The 13,620-nt window shown below is 40.4% G+C and overlaps 1 protein-coding gene across 3 annotated transcripts in view; it reads left to right on the top strand.

Annotated features, from left to right (window-relative positions):
- Nucleotides 1–13,620, top strand: part of ankrd13b (ankyrin repeat domain 13B) — a 376,259-nt gene that overhangs the window by 250,339 nt on the left and 112,300 nt on the right. For 2 of the 3 annotated variants that reach the window (XM_072589741.1, XM_072589743.1), the window contains one exon: nucleotides 8,552–8,687. In XM_072589741.1, the coding sequence (XP_072445842.1) occupies nucleotides 8,552–8,687 (136 nt within the window). Of the gene's footprint in view, nucleotides 1–4,012; nucleotides 4,177–8,551; nucleotides 8,688–13,620 lie in introns of all 3 variants that reach the window. The other variant, XM_072589742.1, reaches the window with a different exon arrangement.

Raw genomic sequence — 13,620 nt, 5'->3', positions numbered from 1 at the left:
TTGTCCATGTCGACCAGATATCCCATCCTGATATAGTCCCACCTGTCAGCACCTGGCCCATATCCCTCTATACACTTGCTATTTATGTACCCATCTTTTACATGCAGCAATTGTACCAGCCTCCATGATTTCCTCTGGCAGCTCATTCCATACAGGCACAATCCTCTGTGTGGAAAAGTTGCCCCTTAGGTCCCTTTTATATCTTTCCCCTCTTACCCTAAACCTATGGCTTGTAGTTCTAGACTCCCTCACCCCAGGGAAGAGACTTACTCTATTTATCTTATCCATGCCCCTCATGATTTTATAAACCTTTATAAGGTCATCCCCTCAGCCTCCGACGCTCAAAGGGAAATAGCCCCAGCTTATTTAGCCTCTCCCTATAGCTCAAATCCTCCAACCTTGGCAACATCCTTGTAAATATTTTCTGAACCCTTTCAAGTTTTGCAATATCCTTCTGATAGGAAGGAGACCAGAATTGCACACAGTATTCCAAAAGTGGCCTAATCAATGTCCTGTACAGCTGCAAATTGACCACCCAACTCCTATACACAATACTCTGACCAAAAAAGGGAAGCATACCAAATGCCTTCTTCACTATACTATCTACCTGTGACTCTACTTTCAAGGAGCTATGAACCTGCACTCCAAGGTCTCTTTGTTCAGCAATACTCCCTTGGACCTTACCATTAAGTGTATAAGTCCTGCTAAGATTTGCTTTGTACAGGAATTTAAGTGGTTGATTATTGTGGCAAATTTTAAAAAAGCTATTTTTGACACTTGAAGAAAATCTGACAGTTCTCACCCTACTTTGAAATTCAAAGGAACACTTTCTACTCTTTGCATCTCTTATAGCACTGTGTTGTTTGGAAAGCTGTGGCTATTATGAATACTTAGCAGTATTTCCAATAATTGGTTTCAGCACATAGATATTTAATTCATCAGAGATTAAAAGACAGGTTAAAGAGGGTGCCAAAACAGATTGTGCCTTTGATGTAGTTGGTGTAATTTTGGTGCAAACTTTCAATATATCTGAAAGCATTTTTTTCTCAATATCAATGATAATGTGTTTAATGGAAGCTTCTATTAGATGGTGAAAGATTTATTATCTTCCCATTCATATTGCATGAAATCCGTTGACTGCTCATGATGGATACTGGGTGAGCTGTGGAGGATAAATGGGATCATGGAGGGGATTTGGAATGGCTGGGGATGTGGGTTAGGGTGGTGAGGGCTTAGATTGAGGGACCTGTAAACAATATTAGAAGCTGTGACCAAGAACTGAGGTAGGTTTTCTTACCAATCTAACTCCATATTCACACCCCTTCTGTATTGGTTTACCACTTGCAAACAGCATTGTAAACCCAAAACCAAACAGGAAAAGACAAAGCTCCCAGCTGGCACTCCTGTTTGCAGGCCATGAAGTGGTTTGACTTGTAATAAATACTTCCAAGAAGAAACTCCAACTGATTGCAATTTTTATTTTACGTTATCTTTTTCACAAAGGTTTTCTGACCTAACCTTCTTTTTCTTGAGAATGCCCCTATCATTTTAAAATCAGTTTTACCTTAAGACTTGCTGTTGATTGAGGATGTCACATTACATATATCTTAGTTTACTGAGAATCTCTATTTCAGATGAGTTTAGAAACAACATTCACTTAACAGTGACAGTGCAATGATCAAACCTATTTTGAGAATCATAAAAGGAAAACTGCTGGAAATGTATACATTTATTCTCAACTCTTGTCATAAAGAAAGGAAAAGTTTGTTTACTCGTATATATGTAGTGCCTTTCATAACAACAGGTTGTCTCAATGCATTTCTCTGTGAATTAATACTTTTGAGTTAAGTTGCTTATAAAGTAGAAATGTGGCAATCAATTTGCACACAGCAAGCTTGGTCCAAACAATAATATGATCATGATGAGTAATCTGCTACTTTAAATGTTAAGGGACAAACATTAATCAGGATATCTTTCTTTGAAGTAGTATCATGACATTTTAATGCCCAAATGAGAGAGCATATGTGTTTAACAGATCATCCCAGAGATGAAAGCTCTAAAACATAGTATTCCCTATGGCTGCACTGATGTGTCAGCATGGATAATGTGCGCAAGTCCCTGGACTGGTACTTGAATCTTCAATCTTCTGATTCAGAGGCAAAAGTGTTACTTTTGAGTCACATCTTCCTATTTAATCAAAACATATTTTTAAACCATACCACTTAGTAATGAACTGTAAAAATTGAGTCATTGCTGAGTAGCAATCCCACATGGTGCACTGTGCAAAATGTACATTGTATCTCCCACTATTACAGAATTGAAAACATATAACTCAGTTGCATCAAGTATTTTAGTTTCCTATCTTAGTACCTGTATAATATGTTCAATGTACAATTCTATCATCCTCCAGCTTAAGGCGACACTCAGTCTCAGTATGTTTTACCATAGGCATGTATGATATTGTCAACGATCATTCAGTTGCATTCTACTTTTGTAAATCACCGTCATTGGGCAATTACTCGCTTTTTAAATTATTATTTGAGGACTATTTGTCTAGGGTAGCTCCTTGGGCTTAAAATATAGGTAGACCCAGATGCAGATGATTGCTTCAGGACATACATTGGAGTGAAAATACTACTGTAAATTTTAGTTTACTTGTATGTCAGTGTAAGTGTCAGTGATTAGTATACATGGTACAATTAGAATAATGTGAAAGATTTATTTTCTCCGTTATTCATTCATGGGATGTGGTCATCGCTAGCTGGACAATCATTTCCTGCCCAACACTAGCTGCCTCGAGAAGGTGATGGTGAACTGTCTTCTTGAACGGCTATAGTCCATTTGATGTAGATAAACACACAATGCCCTTACGGAGGGGGCTCCAGTCATATGACCTGACAACGCTGAAGGAATGGTCATACATTTCTAAATCAGGTTGGTGAGTGACTTGGAGGTGAACTTGGTCATATTTTATCTGTATATCTGCTGCTCTTGTTTCTCGAGATGGTAGTGGTCATGGGTTTGGAAAGTGCTGTCAAAGGAGCCTTCTGTAGTCCATCTTGTAGATAGTACACACTGCTGCTACTGAGCATTGGTGATGGAAGGAGAGAATGTGGTGCCAATCAAGGAGGTACTTTGTCATATAGTGACTGTTCCAGAGTTTCAATTATCCAAATACAAGAAACTCTATTATATTATTCAGAGGATTTTAAGCTGCCCACCTGGTGAAAATTGGACAATTAAAAAGGTCACAGCAATTTATCTCCAGCAGCCACTCTAACTTTCCATAGCTGCATAATGCCCTACCAGTGCTAACATTACCCACCAGACCTGTCAACATTTGCAAAAATCACCTTTGGAGCTGCTGAGAAGATATCGACACTTGTGGTAAATGTCAGGTCCAGTAGATAAAAATACTCTTTTTTTTAAATGTAACTCACTGGCAGCACTCATTCCCTTTTTAGATATGCTGCCAGTCTTTTAAGGATTTTGCTTTGAGTCTGGATCAAAGTACTTAAATACCTTCATGGTTGTTGCAACCTGTGTCATCCCCGTACCTCATGGATTGCCTCCAAGAAACACAATGTTCCCTGGGAACATCTGTTCTTGTGAAAATGTTCGCTTTGTGATCATTTATTGAAACAGGAGCTGTATTCAACATTTGTTCTTCTTTTGTGATACAGTAACACTGATCTTCAACATTATTGTCTTGCCTTCATGCATAAGATCCATGTTGGCTACAAGAGCATGTGCCCTACCCTCAAGCTCATACCGCCATTGGCCGTTGTACTTTGATGTATATCCCTAGGAATTATGGCTGCAGTCTAAGGCACAGTTCATCTCTGAGAGGAGGTAGTGGCCCATGGTAAATGGTCTCTGGACTAGTAATGGTTTGGAGACATGGCCTCAAAACTCACCATGACAGATGGTGAAATTCAAATTAACAATAAAGCTGACCTAATGGTGACCATTGTTGTAAAAATGTCATTTTAAACCTGTTGTCCTTCCCTAGTCTAGCCTGCCCATGACTCCAGACTCACAGCAATGTGAACTGACTGCTGGAATGGCCCTAGCAAGCCTGGTGGTTAGGGATTGGCAGTAAATGCTGGTCCAGGCAGTAATGCCCTCACCTCATGAATGGATCAAAGAAAAAAACTCCATCTGTCTCATCAACAGGTGAGAACAAGATTTAATTTTGCTCGTTTGAATTAATTTAGAAGTCTATCCTCTCAAGTAGCTTATTAATTGGAGAGCAGCAGGGGAATTTATCCCTGGTGCCCTGGTCAATAGTCATCCCAAGGTCAATATCACAAACACATTATATCCAGTGAATGTTACAATGCTGTTTGTGGGAGCCTGCACAAATTGACTGCTGTACTACCTACATTAAAACAGTGGCTACGCTTCTAAAGTATTTTTATTGCCTGTGGACCACTCTCATAAAAATGGGAGTCATGACGAGATATATAAATACAAGTCTTTATTTTCCTTGCTTTTTATCGTTTTGCTGAAAGTACCATTTACTTTGCTCAGGTCATGCACCAATTGCAGGCAAGCGTAAAGATGAATGTCCTGCTGTGAAGTGGAGTTTCTCAGCCAGATTCAAAGAAAATAGCGCTGACACTGACTCTGCCTATAATTTCCACTTGCCATCGCCTCATTACATTTGTAGGAATGGAAGTGTTGAATCTACCTACCCTATAAATACTAGGAACAACAAGAATTCTCCACAGGAAGTCCTGGTGTTCTATCTTAACAAAACATTCTGAAAGATTTCAGAAGTCTATGTCAAAAATAACACTCACTGACCAATCCAGACATTAGGTGGATGTGCAATAGTGACAGACTGATTCTTTCTCACAGCCTTACTGCACAATACAAGATCCTCAGCATGGAAAAAAAAATTACTGTGTGGATGCAATCTGTGATGGGTCACATTGAAAAGCCTGGAGCTTTGTCGGAAATAAACTGTTTATGATATTGAAGATGTTGCCTCGATTATTGCTAAAACAAATTTGGAAGTTAAACATGTTTGCAAATACTGGAACCTTAAAATGGCAAAATTTGACAAAGTGTTCCCAGGCAATTTTGTAAATCCCATTGTGTTACTTGTTATGATGAAAATGATGCATTCCACTTCTGGATTTCCTCCTTTGCGTACAGAACATGAAAGAAATGGTAGCTTGAAAATTATAGATCATCATGAGAAGACCATTTATAAAATGAATGAGAAGGGCTGCCATGTTTTGTTTTGTGGTGACCTGCAATGAATTGATGAATGGCCAAGACAAGACCATCTATTCAGTACGGATGGAACAAATGTCAAATGCATTGTTGCTCAGTGCAAGATCTATTGCGGTTCAAATTAAAACCAAAGATTGGTCTTCTCTGTCTTACCTATGGAGCTTCTGCAGAATCTGCAGGGACATGTTTCCACAGGAAAGGTTATTACAGTTCCGTTATTAAGCATTAGGATCCATTTCAACAGTTCAGCTATGCTTGATGATACCTGTGGTAAAACCTTCATCAATGTAGCTAGTAAATGTTTTATGGCTTCTCGCACCAATGTCTGACAGGCCAATTTTCTCAAGGGAACATTCATTTTCTAAACGCCAAAGACCTGTTAGTTATTTAACCTTTTAACTAAGTGGTAATGCATGACTAAAAACTGCCATCAAGAAACATAAGTTAACTCGTTCCTAATCTATTGTGCGCAGAATTATTAAACCATGGCTTGTCACAGATTAATTTCAAAGCTTTACCATGGCTTTCCAATGTAGCGGATTTGAAATCTACCCAGTCAGCAAACATATAGACTGCATATCCAGGCCCATTGCTCCTTCCATGACAGATGTTAACTCTGTGATTGCTGCTATCACAGGAGTCACAGGAGATAGGAGGGGTGATGCCAGGAGCAGTGCAACTAAGAGGACAAGACTTTGAAATGTGGTTCTGAAACACTTGTTTCTGGAGACCAGACACTTTCTAGGCCTCTAATATGGACAGTAGGAGTGTAAGCTCCTTATGAGGAATGAATATATCATTCAGCATATTGGTAAAGATCAAAAGATCAGGATCAAGGTCCCATGCAAATAAAGAGCTTAAATTTGTTTGAACACACCCTCTCAGGATTATTCTGAGTCAGACACCATTGCCACTGACTACAATCGCATAAATCTGAACCACAGGGAGCTGAACAATCACTTCAGGTCAAATGGGAGATGATGGCAGAATGGCAATATCACTGCATTAGGCCCATTCTAAATTCTGGGGCTTAGGTTCAAATCCCAGCACAGCAGCTGGTAGAATTTAGAATTTAGACTTAATGAAAGTAATGGTGATGATGAGATATATCACTGATTATTGTGGTTCACTGGAAAGGCATCTGCCATTATAACCTTGCTTGCTTGGCCCAGTGACACCAGACCCACAGCATTTTGTCTGACTAGAGTTCAGAAATAAAAGAGTGCTTTGATTGAACAAAGAACAATATAGCACAGGAACAACCCTTCGGCCCTCTAAGCCTGCGCTGACTAATTTTGCCCTTCCATACTGTCTTCACTTACAGGATCCGTATCCCTCTATTCCCTTCCTATTCATGTATCTGTCCAGGTGTATCTTGAATGCTGCTGTTGTGTCTGCTTCGAACAACCCCTCTGGCAAAATGTTCCAGGCAATCACCACAGTCTGTGTGAAAACTTCTCGCACATCTCTTTGAAACCCGCCCCCCCCACCCCACCCCCACCCTGCACCTTGAACTTGTGTCCCCCTGTAATTGATCCCTCCATCCTGGGAAAAAGCCTCATACTCTCCACTTTATCCATGCAATTCACAATCTTATAAACTTCTATTAGGTTGTCCCTCAACCTCCTGCATGCCAGTGAAAATGAACCCAGTCTATCCAACCTTCCTCCATAGCTAAAATTCCCCATCCCAGGCATTGTCCTGGTAAACCTTTTCTGTACTGTCTCCAAAGCATCCAAATCCTTCTGGTAGTGTGGTGACCACAACTGTATGCAATATTCTAAGAATGGCCTTACTAAAATTCTTTAAAGCTGCAGCATAACTTGTCTATCCTTATACTCAGGGCCCCTTCCAATGAAAGCAAGCATGTCATAAGCTTTTTTTTACTACATTATCTACCTGAGCTGCCACCTTCAGTGATCTGTGGGCCTGAACACCCAGATCCCTCTGCATATCAATACTCCTAAGGGTTCTGCCATTCACTGTATAATTCCCACCTAAACTTGTCCTTCCAAATTGCTTCACCTCACATTTGTCAGGATGAATAAAATGGAGAAATCGATAAAACTCTAACAGGACTGGACAGACTAGATACAGGGAGGTATTTTCCCTGGTTTGGGAATCCAGGACCAGGGGACACAGTCTCAAATATGAAGCAGACCATTTATGACTGAGATGAGGGAAAACACCTTCATGCAAAGGGTAGTGAATTCTGTACCACCATACACAGTGGAGGCCAAGTCACTGAATATAATCAAGAAAGAAAGAGATCAATTTCTAGGTTTAAAGGCATCAAGGAAGAGTCAGAAAATGGCCTTCAGGTAGAGGATCAGTCATGTTCCTAGTTTCAATGTTCCTATGTTAACTGGTCTCTCAGTTTAAGTCACTGAGTTGAAGGGCAATTTGAGATGGGTAACAAATGCTGCCCTTGCTGGCAATGCACACATCACATAAAAACAAGTACATTCTTGAAAAAAAAAGGTCTACTCAAATGAATCTGGAGCCAAAGGGAACAGACTCTCAGAATACATTCAAAGAATGGTGACTGCTGTCACTTACTTCTATTCCAGGAATCTTCACCAGCAGTCACTCCCTCCTAATCACAGTCACTACCAACTCCTGATCTGCTGGCTGTCACACCTCCCCACTCAATCATTGCTACAACTGCCTCACTTGCTCACAGCACTACCACCCATCACCCCTACCCCCTCAGCTGATTGCTGTCACTACCTTCCAACTTGTTCATCACAGAAATCAGAGTTACTACCTCCTTCCCTGATCAACCCGACTGCACCACCTTCTGCACTCACTTCCCAGTCTGACTGCCCCCATCCCGGCTTCTACTTCTTTCATTACTAGAGAATCACCACAACAACTACAGCTTCAAACATGCTTTACTCACAATTTGCCAGCTGAACGTTCAGTGATTGAGCTTATCATCACTCTAGGTCAGCAGGAAGTGTGATGCTGCATGCAGTTGAAAAGCCATTATCTAGTTTCACACATGATGGCCACTGGGTGTACAAATTCAAGTCAAATGGCTTGAGGGAAATGGGGGAAAATTATTGGGAGCAGTAAAAAGGATGGAATACAGTTGTCTCAGTATCAACCCAAATTCTCGCACAGTGCAGCACAATCCCAGTTTAAATGGATTTTGACTCAGATTGTAATAGAAATGTCAAAATTGAATCCTGCAGAAAGTGAGCCTATCATTGATGTGACCAATTTTGCTTCGTCATGCCAATTTATAAACCGAAGAAGCAAAATGATAAAGTGACAATTGTTGAACATGTCCTTTGATTGGCAGGTTGACATCGAACAACTTGACCCAAGAGGTCGGACTTCACTGCATCTTGCTGTTACACTTGGATATCTGGAGTGTACAAGAGTATTACTAAAACATGGCGCTGATGTTAGTAAGGAGAACCGGACTGGATGGACAGGTACAGTAATATATTGTACACAATTAATAGAGTTAAATCCTCTTTGAAAATACTCATGAATTACTGATTTAATTTGAGTACCTTATTAAATTTTTTCACTCTTCAGCATCTTACAGTAGCCTCTGTGAATGGAGTTGGTTCCTTTGATTGGACTCAAATCCTTTCCATTATCTGCTCCTTCAGAATTGTGTGATTCACTGTTATTCTATGGTTGTGTCTCCTTTAGATTAATTATCATCTCAAGCAACTATTCCATCCTGTTCAGAAACAAAAGAGTATTGAAAAGCATTTGTACAAGTTAAACAAATAAATAATCGTTCAGAATTCTGTAGGAAGCTAATACATGATAAAATAAGAACAATATTATAAGGTATAGATGTTAAAGGTAGAAAAGATGTGGAATGTGATTTGTTAGCTTTCTTGAGGAAGTGTTTTCAAAACTAATACTGACTGGATTGTGAAATTCTGCCCAAATTTGATATCCTGTTCCATTCTGGTCATAGAGACAAAGAGCAGCACAGCATGGAAACAGATCCTTTGGTCCAACTTGTCCATTCCAACCAGATATCCTAATTTAATCTAGTCCCATTTGCCAGCATTTGGCCCATGTCCCTCTAAACCCTTCCTATTCGTATATCCATCCAGTTGTCTTTTAGGTGTTGTAATTGTACCAGCCCCCACCACTTCCTCCGGCAGCTCATTCCATAGCCGCACCACTCTCTGCGTGAAAAGGTTGCCCTTTAAATCTTTCCCCTCTCACTTTAAATCTATACCCTCCAGTTTTGAATCACCTTACTCTGGGGAAAACACCTTGGCTAATCACCCTAACCAAGCCCCTCACAATTTTATAAACTTCCATGGGATCAACCCTCAGCCTCTGACGCTCCAGGGAAAACAGCCCCAGCCTAATCAGCCTCTCCCTATGGCTCAAACGCTTCAACCCTGGCAACATTCTTGCAAATCTTTTCTGAACCCTTTCAGGTTTCACAACATGGTCTATGTCAGTTGACTTGAATTATAATGTATGGACATAGGATTTAGGAGCAGCAGTATTCTATTTTTCCTTTCAACCTACTTTGTCATATATGATCATGAATGACCTGATTGTGGTCTCAATTCCAGTTTTCTATCTGTCCCTCATAATCCTTGACTCCATTGTCTAGCAAAAATCTCTCTAACTCAGTTTTGAATCAGTTCAATGATCCAGTGACATATTTAATGTGAACTGCAAGCCACATCTTATAGTCTCCAAAACTCAGAATGAAGACTCTCAACATGTTTCTGTTCTTACCCAGTTACTTTATTTTGTATTGATGTTTCCAGTCAAATTTGATGGGATTGAAATTCCTGGAAGAAATGTTAACCTTTCAATAGTGACATTATATTCACACAGTTAATTATTTTTCTGAAACAATCAGTTTTGTACTGAGAGGCAAAATATCATAAAATATCATTGCTTAATATTCAAATGTCTAGACAGAGTGGATAAACAATTTGTTTATTTAACTGACAAGAAAACAGATATTACTGCATATTAAAAGCAGCTACTTAGCAATTTAAAACACAAACTAATCTTATCAAGGGGACAAAGGCACTTGAATAATAAGTGTTGTCTGGCCTTTTTCAAACATGGCTACAAATAAAACTGGTATACATGTGACATATTCAGCTGAATATTAATTTTATTGTGAAGACTAAAATTAAAGTTGTTCAGTGTGGTCAGCAGAGGGACAGAATTAAACTTCGAATCCTCTGACACACATAACTAGAATTTCTCCCTTAATGTCTATATATCCAAGACTGTGAGATTAAACCCACGTTCAGATCTCTCTGAATGAGATAACTGATCCATCTGAATGGAGGAAGGGTTCAGTTTAGCTGCTTGTGCTCATTAGAAAAAGGCTCGGTTGACTTAAACCTTGCAAATTGAGTACAATGCTGTATTTATGATAGCTAACTATCAGGGGAGCCATACTCATGGAGCAGAGTCTCATGAGATGGTTTCATGAACTGGAGAAACAGATAATGCAGACATGCGGAGACTATTTAAGGAGCAGTTGTTGCGAGTGATGCACAAATTTGTTCCTCTGAGGCAGGTAAGATTAAGGAACCTTGGATGATGAGAACAGAGGAACTTCTCATCAAAAGGAAGAAGGCAGCTTATGTAAGATGGAGGAAGCAAGGATCCTTAGCTTTAGAGGATTACAGGCTTGCTAGAAAGGAGCTCAAAAATGGACTGAGGAGAGCCAGGAGGGGGCACGAAAAAGGCTTGGCAAGAAGGATTAGGGAGAACCTAAAGGCGTTTTACTCATACGTGAGGAATAAAAGAATGATCAGGGAGAAGGTAGGGCTGATCAGGGGTAGCGGAGGGCGCTTGTGTGTAGAGTCTGAGCAGACAGGGGAAGCCCCTAAATGAGTTTTTTGTTTTGGTTTTCACCAAGAAAAGGGAACTTGTTATAAATGAAAGCTTAGAGGAGCTGGGATACAGTCATGACCAGATCAAGATTGATGAAGTTGATGTGCTAGAAATTTTGGAAAACATTAAGATTGATAATTCCCCAGGGCCAGACCAGATTTTTCCGAGGCTGCTCCAAGAAGCGAGAAAGGAGGTTGCTAAGCCGCTGGCGAGAATATTTGCCTCCTCACTTTCCATGGGAATCATACCAGAGGACTGGAAGGATGCAAAGGTTGTTCCTCTTTTCAAGAAGGGTAATAGGGAAATCGATGGCAATTACAGACCAGTCAGTCTTACATGTGTGATCAGCAAAGTTTTGGAAAGAATTCTGAGGGATAGGATTTATGACTATTTGGCAAAGCATAGTGTGATTAAAGGCAGTCAGCATGGCTTTGTGAGGGGCAGGTCATGCCTCACAAATCTTATTGAGTTCTTTGAGGAGGTATCAAGACAGGTCGATGAAGGTCGAGCAGTGGATGTGGTGTAGATGGATTTCAGCAAGGAATTTGATAGGGTTCCCCATGGTAGGCTCATTCATAAAGTCAGGAAGTATGGGATATGGGAGATTTGGCTATCTGGATTCGGAATTGGCTGGCTGACAAAAGGCAGAGAGTGGTTGTAGATGGAAAGTATTCTGCCTGGAGGACAGTGTTGAGTGGGGTCCCGCAGGGCTCTGTTCTTGGGCCTCTGCTCTTTGTAGTTTTTATAAATGACTTGGATGAGGAGGTTGAGGGGTGGGTTAATAAATTTGCAGATGACACAATGGTTGGAGGTGTCGTCGGCAGTATAGAGGGCTACGGCAGGCTGCAGCGTGATACAGACAGAATGCAGAGCTGGGCTGAGAAATGGCAGATGAAGTTCAACCTGGATAAATGCGAAGTGATGCATTTTGGAAGGTCGAATACAAATGCTGAATATAGGATTAAAAACAGGATTCTTGGCAGTGTGGAGGAACAGAGGGTTCTGGGTGTGCAAGTACATAGATCCCTCAAAGTTGCCACCCAAGTGGATAGGGTTGTTAAGAAAGCATACGGTGTTTTGGCTTTCAACAACAGGGGGATAGAGTTTAAGAGCCATGAGGTTTTGCTGCAGTTCTACAAGTCCCTGGTGAGGCCACACTTGGAATATTGTGACCAGTTCTGGTCGCCCTACTATAGGAAAGATACAGAGGCTTTAGAGAGGGTGCAAAAAAGGTTTACCAGGATGCTGCCTGGACTGGAGGGCTTGTCTTATGAAGAAAAGTTGAATAGGCTCGGACTTTTCTCTCTGGAGAGAAGGAGGAAGAGAGGAGACCTGATAGAGGTGTACAAAATAATGAGAGGAATAGATAAAGTCAATAGCCAGAGACTTTTCCCCAGGGCAGGATTGACTGGTCGAGAGGTCATAGTTTGAAGATATTAGGAGGAAGGTATAAAGAAGACGTCAGAGGTAGGTTTTTTACACAGAGAGTTATCAGCAGTGGTGGAGGAAGCAGAGTCATTGGGGACATTTAAGCGACTGCTGGAAATGCACATGGATAGCAGTGAGTTGAAGGGTGTGTAGGTTGTTACTATATTTTACATTAGGATTAAATCTCGGCACAACATTGTGGGCCAAAGGGCCTGTTCTGTGCTGTATGTTTCTATGTCTATGTCTATGTCTATAAGTGGAGTACGAAAATCATTTGAGACAGGCATTTGGTAAGTGAAACCTGTTTGGGAGGAGCAGGCAGCCGTAGATCTTGGTTTCCAAAGCTCTCCATGACAGGGTTTGCCTCAGATTATGGCTGGATCTTCTGTAAGCTCATCGATGGAGACTGATTGCCACTGTTCATCAACTTCTCCATTATTATTGAGCCATGAAAGTGGTGAAAGTCAAGGCAAATGGACATTGCCCAGTTTTATGTACGGACGTACTTTTGTTCAATGTTATTCCTAGACTCTGGGTGAGATTCTCCAATCTGTTCCAGATGGGATACTCCACACTGATATCTTTCTCCCAGACCACATGAATTTATGTTTTATGTTGAGTCTTTCTCGAGTTAAAAATGAGTGAGTTTATTGGTTTCTAATTGCAAGAAGAATTAGTAACACATTGCACATACAAACAGATTAAAAATAAGAGGCAAGTCAATAAAGGTGAAAGACAGAGGTACAGATCAGTCTGTGAGCTATCCATGAAGACTGGGTAGTTACACATTGTGGCCATTGCAATGTCAATATTGTTTCTGGCTGAACAGTTGATGATTTGCAGATTACCTACGATTTTGTTTTTGAATCATTTTAACAAGGATAGAGTTCCAAAGATTCATAACTTTCTGAGAGAAAAAAAACTTTTGCGTAATCTCTGTTTTAATGGTTTTTAATGGTGATCCCTAGTTCTAGATTCTCCCTAATCTAGGAAATATCCTCTCCGCAATTATGCTGTTAAATCCCCCTCAGGATTTTATACGTTTCGATTAAACTACCACTTACATTTCTAAACTCCAGCACATGCCAG

Source organism: Chiloscyllium punctatum, chromosome 19 (genome assembly GCF_047496795.1).
Source record: "Chiloscyllium punctatum isolate Juve2018m chromosome 19, sChiPun1.3, whole genome shotgun sequence".
Classification (NCBI taxonomy): domain Eukaryota; kingdom Metazoa; phylum Chordata; class Chondrichthyes; order Orectolobiformes; family Hemiscylliidae; genus Chiloscyllium; species Chiloscyllium punctatum.
The sequence above is the reverse complement of the archived record's forward strand: the minus strand, read 5'-3'. Positions and strand labels throughout refer to the sequence as shown.